This window comes from Scyliorhinus torazame, chromosome 7, assembly GCF_047496885.1.
Source record: "Scyliorhinus torazame isolate Kashiwa2021f chromosome 7, sScyTor2.1, whole genome shotgun sequence".
NCBI lineage: Eukaryota > Metazoa > Chordata > Chondrichthyes > Carcharhiniformes > Scyliorhinidae > Scyliorhinus > Scyliorhinus torazame.
This window is the reverse complement of record NC_092713.1, coordinates 111,604,657-111,628,515: the sequence shown is the minus strand read 5'-3', so window position 1 is coordinate 111,628,515 and position 23,859 is coordinate 111,604,657. Positions and strand designations below refer to the sequence as shown.

The 23,859-nt window shown below is 49.5% G+C and overlaps 1 protein-coding gene across 5 annotated transcripts in view; it reads right to left on the bottom strand.

The window, feature by feature from the left end:
• Window positions 1-23,859, bottom strand: part of trmt1l (tRNA methyltransferase 1-like) — a 146,749-nt gene that overhangs the window by 53,797 nt on the left and 69,093 nt on the right. For all 5 annotated transcript variants that reach the window (XM_072511264.1, XM_072511260.1, XM_072511261.1 and 2 more), the window contains exons 5-8: window positions 12,938-13,002; window positions 11,650-11,779; window positions 7,659-7,785; window positions 7,115-7,194 (exon numbers count right to left, since the gene is read on the bottom strand). In XM_072511264.1, coding sequence (XP_072367365.1) covers window positions 7,115-7,194; window positions 7,659-7,785; window positions 11,650-11,779; window positions 12,938-12,994 — 394 coding nt within the window. In that variant the 5' untranslated portion in view covers window positions 12,995-13,002. The remainder of the gene's footprint in view (window positions 1-7,114; window positions 7,195-7,658; window positions 7,786-11,649; window positions 11,780-12,937; window positions 13,003-23,859) is intronic.

Genomic DNA, 23,859 nt, shown 5'->3' with positions numbered 1-23,859 from the left:
ACCTTAGTTATTTCTTCAGCTGTAAGCAATGCGGCCTTCCCTGGTGCTCCAGCCTCCATTTTCCTCGGTGACCTTTCCACTCCCCGACGGACCTTCAGCTGTTTTATTTTCGGCCGTTTTTTTGCTCACCCTCGACATTTTTCTTTGGGTTTTTTTTCCTCCTGTGTCTTCACTGTGCCGCCTCCGTGCCTTCTCCCTGCTTCTGCCGCCTCCGTGGACCCTGGGACCGGGCTTAAAGCCCCGAAAATGCCGTTCCCGAACGGGAGCCCTCCATTGTGCGGCCGCCTCCCGCCCGCTGTCACCGGAAGCCTTCTGTACAGTGTTAAAGAAAATTGAACAAACTAGGTAGATGAGTGATACTCTGTACAAGTTATGATAACAGTGATCATTAAACAATAAGTCCAAATCATATGCAGGAGTCCAAAGTTCATTAATTATTATGGGCGAGTGGCTTTCTTGATTGATGATGTTGATGGTGGCATTGCATTGTAAACACCATCAGTGTCCCTGTGCTGAAGGAACCAAGAAGTGGTCAAATCACTTTGTTGTCTGATTTGGACTCTTTTTTTTTTCTTTTGATGCTTGTGGTGGTAATTCCTGATGGCATCTGTCCTGAAAGCCAGGTTGCCTGTTGGTAGTGCAGCAAACGTGAATTGGTAAGATGCATCGTCCTGCCATGGCATGTCATTGTATTGAGCTGAGCAGTAACAGTGTCCCTCATTTGCAGAGTTGTACCATGTTGTACCAGTCGTAGTTACATTGGTGTTTTTGTCGTGCTAGTTGTCGACGTTGTTGCCTTTGGTATTCTGCTTGCTATTGTCTTTGATGTTGTTGTTGTGTTTGTTGGTTTTATTGTCGTGTTTGCTGCACTCAAGGACCACACTCTGTGGATAATACGAGACCTTCACACAGTTACTCGTGTCAGCGTGCTTTGTGGCGTCCGCTGTCTCCTTGAGCGCGCCATCACGGAGTTTGCGGCGCTCCCCGTCTGGAGTCATGTCCGGCTTACTTGAATCAGCTTTGGCTTGTCGATGCTCCCCATCTGGAGTCTGGTCTGTTTCACCTGAGACAGTTTTGGCTTCTTGATGCTCCCCATCCGGTGTCACTGCAGGTTCACTTGAGTCAGCTGAGATTTCTTGATGCTCCCCGTCCGGAGTCATTTCAGGTTCACGTGCATCTTCTGAGGTTTCTTGATGCTCCACGCCCGGAGTCAAAACGTTCAGGAATTCATTTGCTTGTGGAGAGGCTCAAGCGAATGAGGTTTGAATTAACGTGGTGTCACCAGAGTCACCAGTAGTCTCACTGTGATTGTCGAGTGCCTCTGTACATTCTAGCTGAGGTCTGTCACGTTGTACATCTGGAGCAAAATTCTCCGGAAACGGCATGATGTCCGCTGACTGGCGCCCAAAACGGCGCCAATCAGACAGGCATCGCGCCGCCCCAAAGGTGCAGAATGCTCCGCATCTTTGGGGGCCGAGCCCCAACATTGAGGGGCTAGGCCGACGCCGGAGGAATTTCCGCCCCGCCAGCTGGCGGAAATGGCCTTTGGTGCCCCACCAGCTGGCGCGGAAATGACATCTCCGGGCGGCGCATGCGCGGGAGCGTCAGCGGCCACTGACAGTTTACCACGCATGCGCAGTGGAGGGAGTCTCTTCCACCTCCGCCATGGTGGAGACCGTGGCGGAGGCGGAAGGGAAAGAGTGCCCCCACAGCACAGGCCCGCTCGCGGATCGGTGGGCCCCGATCGCGGGCCAGGCCACTGTGGGGGCACCCCCCGGGGCCAGATCGGCCCGCGCCCCCCCCCCAGGACCCCGGAGCCCGCCCGCGCCGCCTTGTCCCGCCGGTAAGGTAGGTGATTTAATTTACGCCGGCAGGACAGGCAATTTATCGACGGGACTTCGGCCCATGTGGGCCGGAGAATCGAGTGGGGGGGCCCGCCAACTGGCGCGGCGCGATTCCCGCCCCCGCCGAATATCCGGTGCCGGAGACTTCGGCAACCGGCGGGGGCGGGATTCACGCCAGTCCCCAGCGATTCTCCGACCCGGCGGGGGGTCGGAGAATGTCGCCCCTGGTATGGGAAGTGGGATGCCGTCGTCACTGGTCGCACATACAGTGGGTAGAGCCTCTGTGTTCTCGTCATTCACTTGAGCTGGGGAGACTGTCAGAGTCTTCTTCTGGTGGCTCAAATAATCTGGGTGGACTGTCATAGTCTGCTTGCTGTACACTTGAGTGTGGCAGACTGTCATAGTCTTTCAGTTGTTCACTTGAGCGTGGCAGACTTGCATCGTCTGCTGCTGGTTGCTCAGAGGAAGTTGCTAGACCCTCATGGTCTTGTTCATGCAAGAACTGCGCTTCGGAGTCTTGCATTGCTTCTATCGTGGAGTCTGTCCATGAGCTCTCTGTGGAGGCTTGTGTCACTCGAGTCACTTCTTGTTCACGCAAGAACTGCGCTGTGGAGTCTTGCATTGCTTCTATCGTGGAGGCTGTCCACGAGCTCGCTGTGGAGGCTTGTGTCACTCCCTCTGTGGAGTCTTGCAGCATTCCTTGTGTGGAATCGTGCATTGGTCTCTCTATGGAAACTGTCATCACTTCTTGTTCATGCAAGGACTGCGCTCTGGAGTCTTGCGTTGCTTCTATCGTGGAGTCTGTCCACGAGCTCTCTGTGGAGGCTTGTGTCACTCGAGTCACTTCTTATTCATGCAAGGACAGTGCTGTGGAGTATTGCATTGCTTCTATCGTGGAGTCTGTCCATGAGCTTGCTGTGGAGGCTTATGTCACTGGAATCACTTCTTGTGTGGAGACGTGCAGTTGTCTCGCTGTGGAGTCTTTCATCGCTTTCTGTGTGGAGTCGGGGACCCTTCACGGTGCGTGGGCCACTCTCTGTGTGGCAACAGGCTGCACTCTGTGGGCTTGTTCCGCTCTCTGCCTCTTGGTGTCAGGCCACAGCATAATCCTGCACTCACGAGTCAGGATGTCGTATATGCTGGGCTGAAGATTCCCGAATCACTCGTCGTCGGGGTCGTCAATGTGCAACACGTCTAGTTGCGGTTCGGATTTGGTACTGGGGTAGCCTCCCAAGGTGAAAGCTTCGTCTGAGTCGTTGTCTTCCAAGACCATATCATCACGTTTTGTGTCGGAGCTGGCATTGGGCTCGCGATGTCCAAAGAAGAATTCAAGGTCTGAGTCATAGTCTTCCAAGGACTGTATCATCTCTTTGGGCGGTGCTAACTGCTTGTTGCAGGGTTCTGCGGAGGTTACTTTCAGCTACTGGTCGAATTTCAGGCATTGTGCTGTCGTTCCAGGTGAAAGAATCTGGTTTTGAGGCTTGAAATTTTTTTTTTTAGTGTTTTGGGACATTTCCCCTTCAAGTAGGCGTGGTCCGGGGCCTCTGACGTCAGGACGCGTGTGACGTAGAGCGTAGGAAGCGATTGCGCATGCGCATATTGCTGTTCCTTTACTTGGGGCCTTTTTCGCAAGTGTGCATACGCGGCTTCTCGCGCATGCGCAAACAGACCTTCCCGTTCTGTGCGCTCTTCGTGCAACTGCGCATGTGCAGCACCTTTTCCAAGATGGTTGCAATTCAAAACTGCCATTCGTTGCTGCAAGCCTACCTCACGGTGAGTTTTGGTGCCTCTTTTACCTTTTCTTCTTGTATGTTCCTCGCAGAATTCTTGGCATTTGTCCAGGACTGCCTGGAAGTCGCTCTTGCTTTGCCCCTTTGAGTATTTGAAGGTCTGGAAGATTTCAGCTGCTTCTCGACCCGTGATGGTAAATAGAAGCTTTATTTTCTCTGCATCAGTCACACCATCTAGGTCGGATGCTACCAGGTAGATCTCGAATCTCTGCCTGAACCAACGCCAGTTTTCACTGAGATTGCCTTGGTACCTGAGCTGCTGTGGGACCGGAATCTCGAACATCATCTTGCCTGGCTGCTGTTGCTGGTAGTCACTGTTTGCTGAGTTTCAACTATATGGATTTAACAGTTCACTCCTGGAACCATGTTTTGTTATGCTCTTGACGTAGCATAAGCTGCTTCTTTGATGTGCACTCTGACAAAGGAAGGTTCAGACTTGGAGATAGCTTTAACACGTTTATTAAACTATTAACAATTCTCCTACTTGGATTCGACGCTACTGTTAATCCTGCCATAGCTACTCAGACTGACGAACCAGTCTGCCACAATCCACGTGGTGGGAATGATGTGTTTCAATCAGCCCTGTGTACTCACTGAGTGTCTCCACTGGAAAGAGACTGAGTATGTGTGAGGTGTCCTTTTATATGGGTTGGTGTAATGCCCTCCTGTGGCAGTGTCAGCTCTGTGTGTATCGTGACTGCCCATTGGTCGTGTCCTACTGACCTATTGGTTGACTGTGTGTCATGTCTCTGGTGTTCCCTCTAGTGTCTAGCTAGGTGTAGTGTATGTATATTAACCCTTTGTGTACTTACAGTGATGTATATCACCACAAATAGTACTGAAGACTTGTGCTCCAGAACTTGCCGCACTCCTAGCCAAACTGTTCCAGTACAGCTACAACACTGGCATCTACCTGGCAATGTAGAAAATTGCCCAGATGTGTTCTTTACACAAGAAACAGGACAAATCCAACACAGCCTATTTCCGCCCTATCAGTCTACTCCAGCAAAGTGGTGGAAGAAGTCATCAACAGCGCTATCAAGCGGCACTTACTCACTCAGCAATAACCTGCTCACAGATGCTCAGTTTGGGTTCCGTCAGGGTCACTCAGCTCCTGACCTTATTACAGCCTTAGTTCAAACAGGGACAAAAGAGCTGAATGGCAGAAGTGAAGTGAGAGTGACTGCCCTTGACATCAAGGCAGCATTTGACTGTATGGCATTAAGGAGCCCTAGCTAAACTGGAGTCAATGGGAATCAGGGGGAAAACTCTCTGCTGTTTGGAGTCATATGGCACAAAGGAAGATGGTTCTGGAAATTGGTGATCAATCATCTCAGCTCCAAGACTCTGCCAGACGGTCTCGATCCATTGCAGTTTGCCTATCACCGCAATCGTTCCACAGCAGATGCTATCTCCCTGGGTCTACAATCAACACTCGTACACCGCAACAACAAGGACACCTATGTAAGACTGCTGTTCATCGACTACAGCTCCGCCGTCATCACCATTATACCGACAAGACTAATAACCAAACTCTGCAACCTTGGACTTGACCCCTCCCTGTGCAGCTGGATCCTTGACTTCCTCACCAACAGGCCACAACCTGTCAGGATAGGAAACAGCACTTCCTCCACAATAGTTCTCAACACCGAGGCCCCACAAGGATGCGTGCTCAGTCTTCTACTGTACTCCCTATACACACATTACTGTGTGGCAAGATTTAACTCCAACTCAATCTATAAGTTTGCGGATGATACGACTGTGGTGGGTCGTATCTCAAACAACGACGAATCAGACTACAGGAGGGAAATAATTCACTTGGTTGCATGGTGTACCAAAAACAACCTTGCTCTAAATGTCGGAAAGACCAAGTAACTGATCATCGACTTCAGGAAGCGTAGCACGACAACCCCCCTCCCCATTTGGCTCTGAAATGAAGATGGTCGATAGCTTTAAGTTCCTGGGGGTCACCATCACCAACAGTCTGTCCTGGTCCACTCACGTTGATGCAACAGTCAAGAAAGCCCATCAACGTCTCTACTTCCTACGGAAGCTAAAGAAATTCGGCCTGTCTGCATCGACTCTCACAAACTTCTACAGATGTGCGATAGAGAGCATCCTATCCGGCTGCATCACAGCCTGGTATGACAACTGCTCGGTCCAAGACCACAAGAAACTGCAGTGTGGTGAACTCAGCCCAACGTATCACACAAGCTCGTCACCCCCATATTGATTCTGTATACACCTCCCGCTGCCTCAGGAAGGCAGACAGCATTATCAGAGATCCCTCCCACCCAGGCACTGCCTTCTTCTAGACCCTTCCATCAGGCAGAAGGTACAGAAGTCTGAAGACATCCAGACATCCTGTGGGTGACCACTGATCAGAAACTGAACTGGACTAGCCATATTAATACTGTGGCTACCAGGGCAGGTCACATGCTAGGAATCCTACGGCGAGTAACTCACCTGAACCCCAAAGCCTGTCCACCATGTACAAGGCACAAGTCAGGAGTGTGATGGAATACTCTCCACTTGCCTGGATGAGTGCAGCTCCAACAACACTCAAAACCATCCAGGGCAAAGCAGCCCGCTTGATTGTTCCCCCTTCCACAACATTCAAACCCTCCAACACTGATGAACAGTGGCAGCCGTGTGTACCATCTACAAATTCACTGCCGAAACTCACCAAGGTTCCTTCCAAGTTCCACCAAGGCAGCATCTTGCAAACCCACGACCGTTACCATCCAGAAGGACATGAGCAGCAGCTACCTGGGAATCCCATCACCTGGAGGTTCCCCTCCAAGTCACTCACCACCCCGACTTGGAAATGTATCATCATTCCTTCAGTGAACTGGGTCAAAATCAGAGAACTCCTTCCATAACAGCACAGTCAGTGTACCTATAACTCAGGGACTGCAGTGGTTCAAGAAGGCATCTCACCACCACCTTTTGAAGGTCAACTAGGGATGGGCAATAAATGCGGCCTAACCAGCATCACCTACATCCCGTAAACAAATTTAAAAGAAACATTTTCCACACTGTAACCCTCTCTGAGCACAACAGAAACACAGTTGGAACTTAATCAACCTACACACATAGAAAGACCGTTGTTCAACATGAATCTAACTATAGATTTTACCCTTTGGACATTTGACATGGGAGACACAGGGCAGGATTTTCTGCCCACCCCCCAGCAACCACGGTGTGTTTTGTGGCAGCAGAGACGGTCCGCCATTGGCCAGCGGCAGGATCTTCTGGTCCTGCTGCTGTCAATGGTGTTTCCCAGTTTGCAGCCTCTGCCGCCGGGGAATCCGCGGTGAGGATTTGCCGCCGGTGGGAACGGCTGGAAAATCCCACCCATAGAGAGAAGAGGAGGAATAAACAGTAGAATTATCTTAAAGAAGCATTTCATTGATCTGCCCTAAAGAATGAGTGCATCAGTGAGATATAAAGTTAAAAAGAAAATTAGTCTTCACAAACCTGTAGCTCCAAAAGCATCTAAACATTCAAGTAGTTTGCGCTCTTGAGCCAGAACAGCAAGCGTGCAGAATATTAATTGTCTGTAACATAAAACAGTATAGCAAGTGAGAAACAGGTATCTTTTTTGATACAAGGTTTTAATTGTAGTTTGTGAAAGCTATCCATTGACAGGACACAATGTGGAAAGCAATACAGATGAAAACGATTGGTCACAAGTTAAAAACAATTGACCTGAGACAATTATACCTTTTAGTAAAAGCAATAACCATTAGTTGTACTACATATTACATAATGGAATGCTGCATTGCAACTAAAAAGCCTTATTGTGAAAAATAATGAAAAAATTGCCAGGATTCGGAATCACTCAAGTATAAAAGTCAAATATTTACTTTAGTCAACAATCTGCCTAATTTTCTTGTTAGACATCACTAAATATGTACAATAAATACACTAAGACATATACAAGAATTGTGCACTAACATAACAGGCAAGCAGAAACTATCCTGCATATGCACCGCTGTTTAAAATAAGCCAGATACCTCACCTGTTAGGTTTCATTTTAGGATTGAAGAAAGAGTCGGTTTTTTGAGGAGTCATGTGGTTTGGAAAAACATGCACATCAGTATCAACTTCTTTCATCACTTGAGTGGATGACATTTGCCCACTAGTGGCTGAAATGGAAAAAAACTGTTAGAGAAAAGTGAGTAAAATACAGGAGCGAAGCAGCATTTTGGAAATCTAAAGCCCAGATCGTCCGGTCCCGGATCAACCCAAGATGCAGGTCAGGATTCTATGGATGTCTCAATGCACTGACATCCTTGGATGTTGCTCAGGAAGGAGAATTCCAGGCGCAGCACGGTGGCGCAGTGGGTAGCACCTCACGGCACCGAGGTCCCAGGTTCGATTCCGGCTCTGGGTCACTGTCCGTGTGGAGTTTGCACATTCTCCCCATGTTTGCGTGGGTTTCGCCCCCACAACCCAAAGATGTGTAGGGTAGGTGGATTGGCCACACTAAATTGCCCCTTAATTGGAAAAAATGAATTGGACACTCTAAATTAAAAAAAAAGGAAGGAGAATTCCCCCGTTTCCTGGAACCTTCTGCAAATGTCTCTGACTCCGAGCTAGAGTTACTTGGATAGTTACCCAGGAAGTGTTAGGCAGAAAAAACCTAGACTAAGTCTAGGTCTGACCACCCCACAATTACTCACAGTGACTCCCCAACCCCCCTCTCCCCATCCCACTCCCACTCCTGACTACATCCCTGACTCCCTTTGATTACTCCTCCCAGTCTGACTATCACCCTGACCAGAAATGACATGTCCCACCCAACTTTTATCGTGACTCAACTAGCCTTCACCACCAACTAACCCCATGATCTGACCAGCCCAGACCCAACAACCCCTCTTAACTTAATCCTACTACCCCTGACATATTTATCCATCTGCCACCATACCCACTTTCCTCACCCGCCCTACCACCATGCCCATTCCCTCGTTGATCCACTTACCCATGCACCTATTCAACTAATATTCACTCATTCACTTAATATTCACACTGGACACTTAGAACTTATCCTAAGGCAGTTATTGCCGTAAAAAGGGTGTGTGGCTTGACTCCCCGACACTCCAACTCTACAATGAAGCTGCTTGAATGAAGATACCCTTATGTATTTCTGGAGTAGCTGGTCTTGGAAGACCCACCCAAAAATACGGAGCCACATCAGAGTGCAGAAAAGTAGGACTGGAGGGACAATCCGATGGTGATTGCCACTTTGCAGAAGATCTGGGCCAATGTGTTTAAAGGATTAGGTCAGATGCCTTTCTCCCCCCCCGCCCTCGAGAAAAACAACTCTGGTTTTTGATGTCTCTGGATTTTAAAAAAATTGATATGACTTCAAATAAAGTGCAAACAGCCTCATTAACAATGGGTTCACAGGGCCCGCATTACATGAAGGGAGTCAACACGTGATGGCACACATTATGCGCTGAGACCGGGTGTCGCTGTCGTACAATCACATGCACGCAATGAAAATTGATGACGATGATGTGAAAAACTCTGAAGCAGAAATTGTGACCTAAATCAGAGAAATTGAACCTAAAACAATAATGACTTTAAAATGAAAAAAATTAAAAGCAGGGACACTTAAAATGAGGACTTGGTGTAACCATGTGAACACTTACTATAAAATGCTGAAAACTGCTTAATTAAAAATAAAATATGTCCACTATGAGTGCATTGTTACTGCTATAGATAGATTCTTCAGATAATTTTAGTGATAGCATTTTAGTGGTACAATTGAATCAGTTTTCCTAAATAGAATGAAGTACAGTTCACTTGATCATGAAGCGCTTTTCCCTTTTCTAGACAATGAAGGCTACCAGTGAGTAAAGCTTAGATGTTCAGGCAGCATCAAAATAATACCAAATTTCATGAGCCAACAAGCCACCTGCATTGACAACTTCAGGTTTTACTGTCACTTTCCTCCCTTCTTCTCCTAATGACATCAATTGCTTGCTGGTTTTCACTGGAATCTTCACAACCACCTGTACCTCACCAACATTATCATTCTTCATATATGAACCTCAGCATTGAGTATCAACAGCATTATTACCTCGCTGATACCTGTCCTCATTCAATATCCACACATTTGTTTGTCCCAATTAAGGGGTAATTTTAGCATGGCCAATCCACGTCCCCCGCACAATTTTGGATTGTGGGGGTGAGACCCACGCAGACACGGGAGAATGTGTAAAATCCACACAGACAGTGACCTGGGGCCAGGATTGAACCCGGATCCTCTGCGCCGTGAGGCAGCAATGCTAACCACTGCGCCAACCACTCAATATCCACACATGTTCACATAATCTTAATTGGGATTGCAAACCGTGGCTGGTTTGCTCCTCTTGAATCCAGGGACCACTGTAATAGACATAGAAGTTACAGTGCAGAAGGAGGCCATTCGGCCCATCGAGTATGCACCGGCTCTTGGAAAGAACCCCCTACCCAAGCCCACACCTCCACCTTATCCCCATAACCCAGTAACCCCACCCAACACTAAGGGCAATTTTGGACACAAAGGGCAATTTAGCATGGCCAATCCACCTAACCTGCACACCTTTGGACTGTGGGAGGAAACCGGAGCACCCAGAGGAAACCCACGCACACACGGGGAGAACGTGCAAACTCCGCACAGACAGTGACCCAAGCCGGGAATCGAACCTGGGACCCTGGAGCTGTGAAGCAATTGTGCTAACCACTATGCTACCGTGCTGCCCTTGAATGTCTCTGCTGATTTTCTGGCTGATATAATAAACTGGATGAAGATGAGGAAAGCCATCTTGGTTGCTCGTTGATCTGGAAAGGCAGGTTCCCAATACAGCAGCTAACTGTTCCTTAAATAGTTTCAGGGTATACATCTTCATTAACCCCCCCCCCATTCCATTCTTAGTGTCAGGAACTTTCCCGACATCAGTCCCTGCTTTTGCTGGTTTGAATCTCCTGTGCCCTTGAACTAATATGTTTTAAATCTGAAGAACTGTTCTACAGCTATTTTGTTTTATACAAATTATCTTAAATACGTATCCATAATATCAATCCCACCCCTGCACTCTCCCCTCATCATCACCTCAATTAAAGATGGAAAAGCCCAGGTTTTTACAGATTTTCTTCCGGTGAGAATGAAGAGTCTTGTGACTTTTCTCTGGGACTTTCCAGATACTTCAATATCTCTCATCTAGTGGTGGCCAAAGCTAGACATGGCATCCATGGTATTTTTACTCGAATGCTACACAGTTTAAGCACACCTTTTTGTGGCTTGTGCTTTACTGTGTCAGCTATATAGGTCAGCATTCCCTGATGAGATGGGAAGCCTGTATACATGAGCGCACACAAGTTTGGGACTGAAATACACAGCTTAATTTATGACCTATTTCTTTATTAAAAGTAAATTTCCACATCCCAGTGATTATTATTTTAAATATTTTAGAATAATTGATGGCGCTTCAAGTCTACCACTCACAAAAATAATTTCTCCCGAAAAGTTGTCTTTCCTCTCTTCCGAAGCTGTTTCTTCTAGCATCTTTTGGTAACTCAAACAATTCTTCTTGTGGAATCTCAGAGCACCAAGTGTCAGCAGGAATGGATCTTTGAGCCTGTTCCACCATTCAATGAAATCGGGGCTGAATGGTACCGTAACTCCATTCACCTGCCTTGACTGCATATCCTTCTATGCCCATTCATTAAGTGTGCCACTGAACTGATCCAGATCCTATTCTCATCTGATATTAATTAGCATGGATACGTTTCCCAGGAGGAGCCACTGAATGGCAGCCAGGAGCAGGGACCACAGCTTATGTGTAAATTTCTTAGTGTAAAATGTGGAGGTTGACTAATTGAGCAGACTGGGTTAGCTGGTCACAACTGAGGAGGCCCTGGGGGTATCTGTCTGGCTACATTTTATAATACACTGTGAAAAGCACACAATGAAAAACAATCAACTTCACAAGACTGAAATGACCCTAACCTATTTCACGCACCTGCAGTGAAGCTGGCTTCTGTGTCTCCTTTGTTCAAGTGTCGTGTTATGTGGCTGATCATGTCTGTTCTGCGAGCAATGGTGGCTGAACAGACAATGCAGTGGTAGTGCGCTCCAATCCTCACTGGAACCTGAGAACAGCAAATTACATTAAAGCAAAAGTCTTGCCAACAAGGATTTTGACATTTCTATTTTCACACGTATCCTGGTGTATTCTTTTCTCACTGCAATCACCCACTCCACGTCGATCCTGACGGCAAATGAACAAGTGACAGCTTTCTTCATGGTGAGTCATGGAACAGTGCAAAATCTGACTTAATGCTAAGATTAGGTGGAAACACATTGGGAAACATGACTGACGTTCATGAAAATCATATATTCAGGACAGCCTAAATATCAGCAGCTGAGAATAAGGCATCAACAGAGATGCATTTTTGGATTTTGAAGCAATTCAGTTGGTCTGCTTCGGTTAATCATTCTTACACGGACAGGTTGAGTGGAGGCCCATTCATAATAGAAAACAGGGGAGCAAAGTCACCCAGGTTCTACTTATGTACATCAGAATTAAATCGCAAAGAAGTAGAAAATGTTAGTAACTTCTCATATCTCAGGTTTAGATTTATGTGGTCCTTCAAGAGAATGTGCAAGAGAATAATAAACAATCAGGTGTGAATGAAAAGCAATGATTACCTGAAGAATTCCGTGCACAATGTACATAATTACTCAATCAAACAAATCCTAATGTGATCGTGGCACAGCTATTACATATGGTATACATTAATACAGTTTCTTCCCTTTTCATGTTTTCAGCAATGAGGGTCAGTTGAACATTCATGGCTTGGAATGCCACATATAGTTATTGAAAGATTAGGAAAAACAGACTGAAATATTGATAATTGTGGTATTAATCGCATGAGTCAAGTAATAATCTAGTCAATTGCCGGACAATCAATCTCAACTCAGATGCAGATCATGTGCCTCATCACTAACTGGACCTCCCATACTAACTCATTCTTTTGCCTGTGCCCCATTTCCGTTCACATTTCAACTTTCCAAATATTATCTGATTATTGCTTAATCAGTTTTATTCCCTGGCTCTATAGTCACTTGTGCTAAAGTTCCAGTAATACTCTGTGTAGAAACAATTCTTCAACACCTACTCTTTTTTGAGTGTGTGAATGCTTCTATAGATAGTTCAGACATATACACCTACATACAAAATATATGAACAGACTATATTAACCGTGAATGTAAATTTGTCATTCAATTTAACTTTATATTTCGGTTACCTGTTCTCCATTGAGGTTGGTTTTCATGCGTCGGCAGGACAAATGACAGATGCACATTCGGTAACCTGTTTTAATGCAAATTTCGAAAGAATGAATAAGTGAGAAACAAACATTCTGCACAAGGCTCTGCACTAGCTTGTGTAGCAAAGATTTGCAAGTAAAATTAATTTATCAATTTCTTGACTTAACAAGGTGGCGCAATGGTTAGCACTGCTGCCTCACGGCACTGAGGTCCCAGGTTCGATCCTGGCTCTGGGTCACTGTCTGTGTGGATTTGCACATTCTCCCCTTGTTTGCGTGGGTTTCGCCCACACAACCCAAAGGTGTGCAGGCTAGATGGATTGGCCACGCTAAATTGCCTCTTAATTAGAAGAAATAAATTGGGTACTCTAAATTTTAAAAAGAAAGTCATTTTCTTGACTTAAAAAAAAAGATAGGCTTTTAAGCTAAATGTTTTAAAATTTGTTTTGAAACTACTGAGAAGCATCTTACATTCAAATACCAGGAAGTCACACATGAGGAATTCAAATTCCAATTCTATTAATCTCTTACACAGAACTTCGATGTACTTTGCCATCTGACCAACACAAGACAGTCTCAAGTTTTCGTAGAAGGTTTATATGATTTATTTCAATGCAGAGGCAATCTACACAAGTTCTGCCTATCCCACAAAGGAAAAGGCTGGAAGCTGCATGTAAAAGATCCCATGGCATTATTCAAAGAGGAGCAGTGGAGTTTTCCCAGCATGCTGGCCAATTAATACAATCAAAAATGGCAGGTTAATTGGCCATGTTCCTTACTGTTTCTTGCGGTGTCATGTTGCATACAATTTAGCTGATGTGTTGCCCACGGGAGCAAAAGGGACTGCAATTAAAAGTTCATTAGTTGTGAAGTCCATTACGACCTCCTGAAAGGTGAAAGGCACCATATGTATTCAAACGCATTCTTTCTTTAGGTTATGAAGTTTGCAGATGAAAATGTCAATGGATAAGCATAGCAGCTTTTGCAATGTAATGCTGTGCGAGATGGATTCTGAGTGTATAGCTTGGATTTTTTGCAAATAAGGTGATATTTGCTGCAGCATTTAGATTTATGTGGGTATAATTCACACAATGTTATACTGGTAGCTGTCCCAGCAGTAGTTGGTATGTTTTGTTCACATTTGAGTTTCGGGTGGACCGGACCTGAGGGAGGGGGCCGGGTGGACCGGACCTGAGGGAGGGGGCCGGGTGGACCGGACCTCAGGGAGGGGGCCGGGTGGACCGGACCTGAGGGAGGGGGCCGGGTGGACCGGACCTCAGGGAGGGGGCCGGGTGGACCGGACCTCAGGGAGGGGGCCGGGTGGACCGGACCTCAGGGAGGGGGCCGGGTGGACCGGACCTCAGGGAGGGGGCCGGGTGGACCGGACCTCAGGGAGGGGGCCGGGTGGACCGGACCTCAGGGAGGGGGCCGGGTGGACCGGACCTCAGGGAGGGGGCCGGGTGGACCGGACCTCAGGGAGGGGGCCGGGTGGACCGGACCTCAGGGAGGGGGCCGGGTGGACCGGACCTCAGGGAGGGGGCCGGGTGGACCGGACCTCAGGGAGGGGGCCGGGTGGACCGGACCTCAGGGAGGGGGCCGGGTGGACCGGACCTCAGGGAGGGGGCCGGGTGGACCGGACCTCAGGGAGGGGGCCGGGTGGACCGGACCTCAGGGAGGGGGCCGGGTGGACCGGACCTCAGGGAGGGGGCCGGGTGGACCGGACCTCAGGGAGGGGGCCGGGTGGACCGGACCTCAGGGAGGGGGCCGGGTGGACCGGACCTCAGGGAGGGGGCCGGGTGGACCGGACCTCAGGGAGGGGGCCGGGTGGACCGGACCTCAGGGAGGGGGCCGGGTGGACCGGACCTCAGGGAGGGGGCCGGGTGGACCGGACCTCAGGGAGGGGGCCGGGTGGACCGGACCTCAGGGAGGGGGCCGGGTGGACCGGACCTCAGGGAGGGGGCCGGGTGGACCGGACCTCAGGGAGGGGGCCGGGTGGACCGGACCTCAGGGAGGGGGCCGGGTGGACCGGACCTCAGGGAGGGGGCCGGGTGGACCGGACCTCAGGGAGGGGGCCGGGTGGACCGGACCTCAGGGAGGGGGCCGGGTGGACCGGACCTCAGGGAGGGGGCCGGGTGGACCGGACCTCAGGGAGGGGGCCGGGTGGACCGGACCTCAGGGAGGGGGCCGGGTGGACCGGACCTCAGGGAGGGGGCCGGGTGGACCGGACCTCAGGGAGGGGGCCGGGTGGACCGGACCTCAGGGAGGGGGCCGGGTGGACCGGACCTCAGGGAGGGGGCCGGGTGGACCGGACCTCAGGGAGGGGGCCGGGTGGACCGGACCTCAGGGAGGGGGCCGGGTGGACCGGACCTCAGGGAGGGGGCCGGGTGGACCGGACCTCAGGGAGGGGGCCGGGTGGACCGGACCTCAGGGAGGGGGCCGGGTGGACCGGACCTCAGGGAGGGGGCCGGGTGGACCGGACCTCAGGGAGGGGGCCGGGTGGACCGGACCTCAGGGAGGGGGCCGGGTGGACCAGACCGGAGGGAGGGGGCCGGGTGGACCAGACCGGAGGGAGGGGGCCGCGTGGACCGGACCTCGGGGAGGGGGCCGGGTGGATCTGACCAGAGGGGTGGGTGGCCGGGTGGACCAGACCAGAGGGCAGGGGGCGGGGTGGACCAGACCTCAGGGAGGGGGCCGGGTGGACCAGACCTGAGGGGTGGGGGGCGGGGTGTACCAGACCAGAGGGGAGGGGGCGGGGTGTACCAGACCAGATGGGAGGTGACCTCACTAACACCTTATACAATTGCAGCATAACCTCCCTAGTCTTAAACTCCATCCCTCTAGCAACGAAGGACAAAATTCCATTTGCCTTCTTAATCACCTGTTGCACCTGCACACCAACTTTTTGCGACTCATGCACTAGCACACCCAGGTCTCTCTGCACAGCAGCATGTTTTAATATTTTATCATTTAAATAATAATCCTTTTTGCTGTTATTTCTACCAAAATGGATAATCTCACATTTGTCAACATTGTATTCCATCTGCCAGACCCTAGCCCATTCACTTAGCCTATCCAAATCCCTCTGCAGACTTCCAGTATCCTCTGCACTTTTTGCTTTACCACTTATCTTAGTGTCGTCTGCAAACTTGGACACATTGCCCTTGGTCCCCAACTCCAAATCATCTATGTAAATTGTGAACAGTTGTGGGCCCAACACTGATCCCTGATGGACACCAGTAGCTACTGATTGCCAACCATAGAAACACCCATTAATCCAAAGGGTACAATTCAAAATGAACAGAGGGCATGGGTGTATATGTGCATAAATCTTTGGAGGGGGCAGGATAGGTTAAGAGAGTAGTCAATAAAGCAAACCACATCCTCAGCTTTATTAATAGGGGCATAAAAACAAGGAACTTATGTTATATTTGTATAAAACACTGATTTAGCCTGAGCAGGAGTACTGAACCTAGTTCCGGGTTTCATACGTTAGGAATTTGTGAAGACGTTAGAAAGAATGCAGAAAAGATTCATGTAGATAAGATTAGCAATTTGTGACTGGTTTCCTTGAAGAAGATAAGATTTAAAAGAGATTTGATAGAGGTGTTATGGGTCAGGGTTGAGAGAATCCCAAAGTGTATCATGGAGTTCACCTGACCCACAACTTTTAATAGATTGTGGTATGGGGACCACACGGCTCACTCTACAGGTGTGGTACAGCAGAAATGGACCAGTATTTTTAAAACAAACTGAATATCTTTGCAACCATTAATTCAAAGATAACCCCCAAAGAATACAACACTAAGTAACCTGTATGCTGTCCTTTTACACCCAAAAGACTTAACAAACCTTTAAACAGAAGCACATCAGGGTTTACATTCAATACTGAAAACATTTATAATTCTGAATTCACCAAATGATTAAGAGATAGTCCTTCATGGCAGAGAGCTCAACAGTACAGCTGCTTTTTCTGACTTCAGCTGCAACACACTGAAAAACTAAACCAAAAAGACAGACACACCCAAGCTTTTCTCAAAGTGAAACTAAAAAGCAGAACCAGAGCTCAGCTCCACCCACACTCTGACATCACTGCAGTAACATGAGCAGCCAAACATTTCTTAAAGCGACATTCTCATGGCACCTCCCCCCCAAGAAAACCCCCTCCATCAACTTCAAGATGGTTTCATTTTGCACCTTTTCACTATTCTTTAAGAAATGCACACTGTAAATATACTTTTTTGTTTAAAATAAATAAATAAATAAATCGCACTCAAACAGGTATATTAATAGTCCATTTTTCCCCCGTTCTTCTTCCTCCAACTGAAGTCCTTCTGTTCATCACATTCGTGACAAAGCATCGGCTATCACGTTTTCCCATCCTGCCACATGTACTATTTTTAAATGAAATGGCTGTAACAATAAACTCCAGTGAAACAGCCGTGCATTGTTATTCCGGAATCGCTCCAAATACGTCAACGGATTATGATCAGTATATATAACGGTGTCAGACGGATTGCTGGTCACATAAATGTGAAAATGTTGCAAAGCCAGCACCAAACTCAAAGTCTCCTTCTCAATCGTTGAATACTTCTTCTGGTGAGAATTCAATTTCTTTGAAAAATAACCAATAGGCCGCTCCATCCCTTCGTCGTCGTCTTGTAGAAGCACCGCACCTACACCCATATCACTCGCATCAACAGCCACTTTGAATGGCTTGGTATAATTTGGGATGGCTAACACAGGGGCAGTGGTTAACACCGCCTTCAGGCCGTCAATGCCTGTTGACACTCCGCTGTCCATTGGAATATGTTACGCTTCTTGAGCAAGTCCATCAGTGGAACGACCACACTGCTAAAATTTGGTACAAATTTCCGGTAAAATCCACTCATACCAAGAATTCGCATTATTTCCTGTCGTGTCGAGGATATCGGAAACACCGCAATAACTTTTGCTTTCACATCCCGTGGGACCATTCGACCCTGTCCGATTGTATGGCCAAGGAAAGTGACTTGGGCTTTTCCTAATTCACTTTTGGCTCGGTTTATCACCAAACCCGCCTTCTGAAGTCTATTGAATAACTCCATCAGATGTTTTAAATGGTCTTTTCATGTCTGGCTGAAAATTACCAGATCATCGATGTATACCGCACAATTGGGTAATCCTGAAACAACTTTGTTAGTTAACCGTTGAAATGTGGCTGGGGCGTTTTTCATGCCAAATGGCATAACTTTGAATTGGTATATACCATCTGGAGTCACAAAAGCTGAAATCTCCTTTGCCCTTTCGGATAAAGGTACCTGCCAGTAGCCTTTAAGTAAATCTAATTTGGACTTCCGGGTGCGGCGATGACCAGCTAAGTCGCACGTTTCGGCAGCTCCCGGTGGAACGGACTTTTGGGCTCTTAATAGGAGCCCCAACGGCAATTTTAACGGCTAAAAACACTGTGCAGTAAACCAGAAGGGAATCCCCCCTGGACACGGATGGAAAAAGGAGAGGAAAGTGGCCGGATTGCGGTGGATCCTTTCGAGCAGCGGCAAGGAAGGCAAGCACAAACCAAGATGGCGTCGGAAGGTGGCAGTTTAATATGGGGCCCTGAACAACACGAGTTCTTGAAGCGCTGCGTGGAAGAACTTAAAAAGGAGATGAAGAAGGAGCTGTTGGCCCCGATATTACAGGCGATTGAAGGGCTAAAGGATGAGCAAAAGACCCAGGAGCAGGAGCTTCGGGTCGTGAAGGCAAAGGCTGCCGAGAACGAGGACGATATACAAGGCCTGGTGGTGAAGATGGAGATGCACGAGGCACACCATAAAAGGTGTGTGGAAAGGCTGGAGGTGCTGGAGAATAATGCGAGGAGGAAGAATTTAAGGGTTCTTGGTCTTCCCGAGGGTGCAGAGGGGGCGGACGTCGGGGCATATGTGAGCACGATGCTGCACTCGTTAATGGGATCGGAGACCCCGACGGGTCCGTTGGAGGTGGAGGGAGCCTATCGAGTTATGGCGCGAAGACCGAGGGCTGGAGAAATTCCCCGAGCCATAGTGGTGAGATTTCTCCGATACAAGGACAGAGAGATGGTCCTCAGATGGGCAAAGAAAACTCGGAGCAGTAGGTGGGAGAACGCGGTGATCCGCATATATCAAGATTGGAGTGCGGAGGTGGCGAGAAGGAGGGCGAGCTTTAATCGGGCCAAGGCGGTGCTTCATAAAAGGAAGGTCAAATTTGGAATGCTGCAGCCGGCAAGACTGTGGGTCACACATCAAGGGAAACACCACTACTTTGAAACGGCAGATGAGGCATGGACATTTATTGTCGAAGAGAAATTGGAATAAGTGGGTTATAAAAAAGAACGTTTGAGACAAAGTGGTGGGGCGAATATGGGGGGCGAAGAGGGGGGAAAAGGGGGGAGAGATGATTTTTAAGTTGTTAATCCTGCGACCCTGTAACTTTTCTCTCTTCCCCATGTTATGGGGGAGGGAGGGAGGGAGGGAGGTGGAGGAGCTGGGGGCGTCGGCCATTGGGGGCGGGGCCAAAAGGGAAGCGCGGGCTTTGTTCCCGCGCTATGATAGTTACGGCGGGAACAGGGAAGCAGGAAGGAGGGGGCGTCGCACAGTGCGAGCCGAGGTCACGGGGGGAAGCCGAGGTCGGCCAGAGTTTGCTGACTTCTGGGAGCAACATGGGGGGGTGCAATTACGCTAGTGAGGGATCTAGCGGGGGGGGGGGGGGGGGAGTCAACTGGATTGCTGCTGCTGGGGAGAAGGGGGAGCTGGTATGGGGTGGGGTGGGCGGGGCGGGGGGGCACCGCCTGGGGGGTACACAGCTACGTGGGAACCGGGTGAGGAGCTGGATAATAAGAAAAAGGGGATGGCTAGTCAACAAGGGGGGGGGGGGGGTAAAGAGCCCCCCAACCCGGCTGATCACGTGGAATGTGAGAGGGCTGAACGGGCCGATAAAGAGGGCACGGGTACTCGCACACCTAAAGAAACTTAAGGCAGGCGTGGTTATGCTGCAGGAGACGCATTTGAAACTGATAGACCAGGTCAGACTACGCAAACGGTGGGTGGGGCAGGTGTTTCATTCGGGGCTAGATGCAAAAAACAGGGGGGTGGCCATACTAATGGGGAAGCGGGTAATGTTTGAGGCAAAGACCATAGTGGCGGATAGTGGGGGCAGATACGTGATGGTGAGTGGCAAATTACAAGGGGAGGCGGTGGTCTTAGTGAACGTATATGCCCCGAACTGGGATGATGCCAACTTTATGAGGCGCATGCTAGGACGTATCCCGGACCGAGAGGCGGGGAAGCTGGTAATGGGTGGAGATTTTAACACGGTGCTGGAACCAGGGCTGGACAGATCGAGGTCCAGGACCGGAAGGAGGCCAGCAGCAGCTAGGGTGCTTAAGGACTTTATGGAGCAGATGGGAGGAGTAGACCCCTGGAGATTTAGTAGACCTAGGAGCAAGGAGTTTGAGATTTAGTAGACCTAGGAGCAAGGAGTTTTCGTTTTTCTCCTATGTCCACAAAGTTTATTCACGGATAGACTTTTTTGTTTTGGGAAGGGCGCTGATCCCGAAGGTGACAGGGACGGAATATACGGCTATAGCTATTTCGGATCACGCTCCACATTGGGTAGACTTGGAGATAGGGGAGGAAAAAGAACAGCGTCCACCCTGGAGAATGGACATGGGACTATTGGCGGACGAGGGGGTGTGCTTAAGGGTGAGGGGGTGCATTGAAAGGTAATTGGAACTCAATGATAATGGGGAGGTCCAGGTGGGAGTGGTCTGGGAGGCGCTGAAGGCAGTGGTTAGAGGGGAGCTGATATCAATCAGGGCACATAAAGGAAAGCAGGAGGGTAGAGGACGGGAGCGGTTGCTGAAAGAACTTCTGAGGGTGGACAGGCAATATGCGGAGGCACCGGAGGAGGGACTGTACAGGGAAAGGCAAAGGCTACATGTAGAATTTGATTTGCTGACTACAGGTAATGCAGAGGCACAGTGGAGGAAGGCACAGGGTGTACAGTACGAATATGGGGAGAAGGCGAGCAGGTTGCTGGCCCACCAACTGAGGAAAAGGGGAGCAGCGAGGGAGATAGGTGGAGTGAGAGATGAGGAGGGAGAGATGGAGCGGGGAACGGAGAGGGTGAATGGAGTGTTCAAGGCATTCTATGAAAGATCATATGAAGCTCAGCCCCCGGATGGGAAGGAGAGAATGATGTGTTTTCTGGACCAGCTGGAATTTCCTAAGGTGGAGGAGCAGGAGAGGGTGGGACTGGGAGCACAGATTGAAACGGAGGAAGTAGTGAAAGGAATTCGGAGCATGCAGGCGGGGAAGGCCCCGGGACCAGACGGATTCCCAGTTGAATTTTATCGGAAATATGTGGACTTGCTGGCCCCGCTACTGATGAGAACCTTTAATGAGGCGAGGGAAAGGGGGCAGCTGCCCCCGACTATGTCAGAGGCAACGATATCGCTCCTCCTAAAGAAGGAAAAAGACCCGCTGCAATGCAGGTCCTATAGGCCTATTTCCCTCCTGAACGTGGACGCTAAGATTCTGGCCAAAGTAATGGCAATGAGGATAGAGGATTGTGTCCCGGGGGTGGTCCATGAGGACCAAACTGGGTTTGTGAAGGGGAGACAGCTGAATACGAATATACGGAGGCTGCTAGGGGTAATGATGATGCCCCCACCAGAGGGGGAAGCGGAGATAGTGGTGGCGATGGATGCCGAGAAAGCATTTGATAGAGTGGAGTGGGATTATTTGTGGGAGGTGCTGAGGAGATTGGCTTTGGAGATGGGTATATAAGATGGGAACAGCTGCTGTATAGGGCCCCGATGGCGAGCATGGTCATGAATGGACGGGGGTCTGAATATTTTCGGCTCCATAGAGGGACGAGGCAGGGATGTCCTCTGTCCCCATTATTGTTTGCACTGGCGATTGAGCCCCTGGCAATAGCATTGAGGGGTTCCAGGAAGTGGAGGGGAGTACTCAGGGGAGGAGAAGAACACCGGGTATCTCTGTATGCGGATGATTTGTTGTTATATGTGGCGGACCCGGCGGAGGGGATGCCAGAGATAATGCGGATACTTGGGGAGTTTGGAGATTTCTCAGGGTATAAAGTGAACATGGGGAAAAGTGAGTTGTTTGTGGTGCATCCAGGGGAGCAGAGCAGAGAAATAGAGGACTTACCGTTGCGGAAGGTAACAAGGGACTTTCGGTACTTGGGGATCCAGATAGCCAAGAATTGGGGTACATTGCATAGGCTAGATTTAACGCGGTTGGTGGAACAAATGGAGGAGGACTTTAAGAGGTGGGACATGGTGTCCCTGTCAATGGCAGGGAGGGTGCAGGCGGTTAAAATGGTGGTCCTCCCGAGATTCCTTTTTGTGTTTCAGTGCCTCCCGGTGGTGGTCACGAAGGCTTTTTTCAAAAGAATTGAGAAGAGTATTATGAGTTTTGTGTGGGCCGGGAAGACCCCGAGAGTGAGGAGGGGATTTTTGCAGCGTAGTAGGGACGGGGGGGGGCTGGCACTACCGAGCCTAAGTGAGTACTACTGGGCCGCCAATATCCCAATGGTGTGTAAGTGGATGGGAGAAGAGGAGGGAGCGGCATGGAAGAGATTGGAGAGGGCGTCCTGCAGGGGTACTAGCCTACAAGCTATAGTGACGGCGCGTTGCCGTTCTCACCGAAGAAATACACCACAAGCCCGGTGGTGGTGGCCACACTGAAAATCTGGGGGCAGTGGAGACGGCACAGGGGAAAGACGGGAGCCTCGGTGCGGGCCCCGATAAGAAATAACCATAGGTTTGTTCCGGGGAGAATGGATGGGGGATTTGGAGCATGGCAAAGAGCAGGGGTAACACAATTGAGAGATCTGTTCGTAGATGGGACAGTCTGGGAGCGCTGACGGAAAAATATGGGTTGCCCCAAGGGAATGCATTTCGGTATATGCAACTGAGGGCTTTTGCGAGGCAACAGGTGAGGGAATTCCCGCAGCTCCCGACGCAGGAGGTGCAGGACAGAGTGATCTCAGAGACATGGGTGGGGGACGGTAAGGTGTCAGACATATATAGGGAAATGAGGGACGAGGGGGAGATCATGGTAGATGAGCTGAAAGGGAAATGGGAAGAAGAGCTGGGGGAGGAGATTGAGGAGGGGCTGTGGGCTGATGCCCTAAGTAGGGTAAACTCATCGTCCTCGTGTGCCAGGCTAAGCCTGATACAATTTAAGGTGTTACACAGGGCGCATATGACTGGAGCACGGCTCAGTAAATTTTTTGGAGTAGAGGATAGGTGTGCGAGATGCTAGAGAAGCCCAGCGAATCATACCCACATGTTCTGGTCATGCCCGGCACTACAGGAGTTTTGGGTGGGGGTGGCAAAGGTGCTTTCGAAGGTGGTGGGGGTCCAGGTCGAACCAAGCTGGGGGTTGGCTATATTCGGGGTTGCAGAAGAGCCGGGAGTGCAGGAGGCGAGAGAGGCTGATGTTTTGGCCTTTGCGTCCCTAGTAGCCCGGCGCAGGATATTGTTAATGTGGAAGGAAGCCAAGCCCCCGGGTGTGGAGACCTGGATAAATGACATGGCAGGGTTTATAAAGTTGGAACGGATTAAGTTTGTTCTAAGGGGGTCGGCTCAAGGGTTCACCAGGCGGTGGCAACCGTTCGTCGAATACCTCACAGAAAGATAGAGGGAATGGAAAAGAAGAATACAGCAGCAGCAACCCGGGGGGGGGGGGGGGGGGGGGGAGGAATCAGAAGGACTCTCAGGGATGTTATTGTGTATGTATAGGTATTTGGTATATGTAATTGTATATTGGATTGTTGGATTGTATTTTTGGAGAGTATTTATCTTGGATAAGGCAGTTGCCATTTAGTTTTATTTTTGATTTTGTTCATATATTATTTATTTA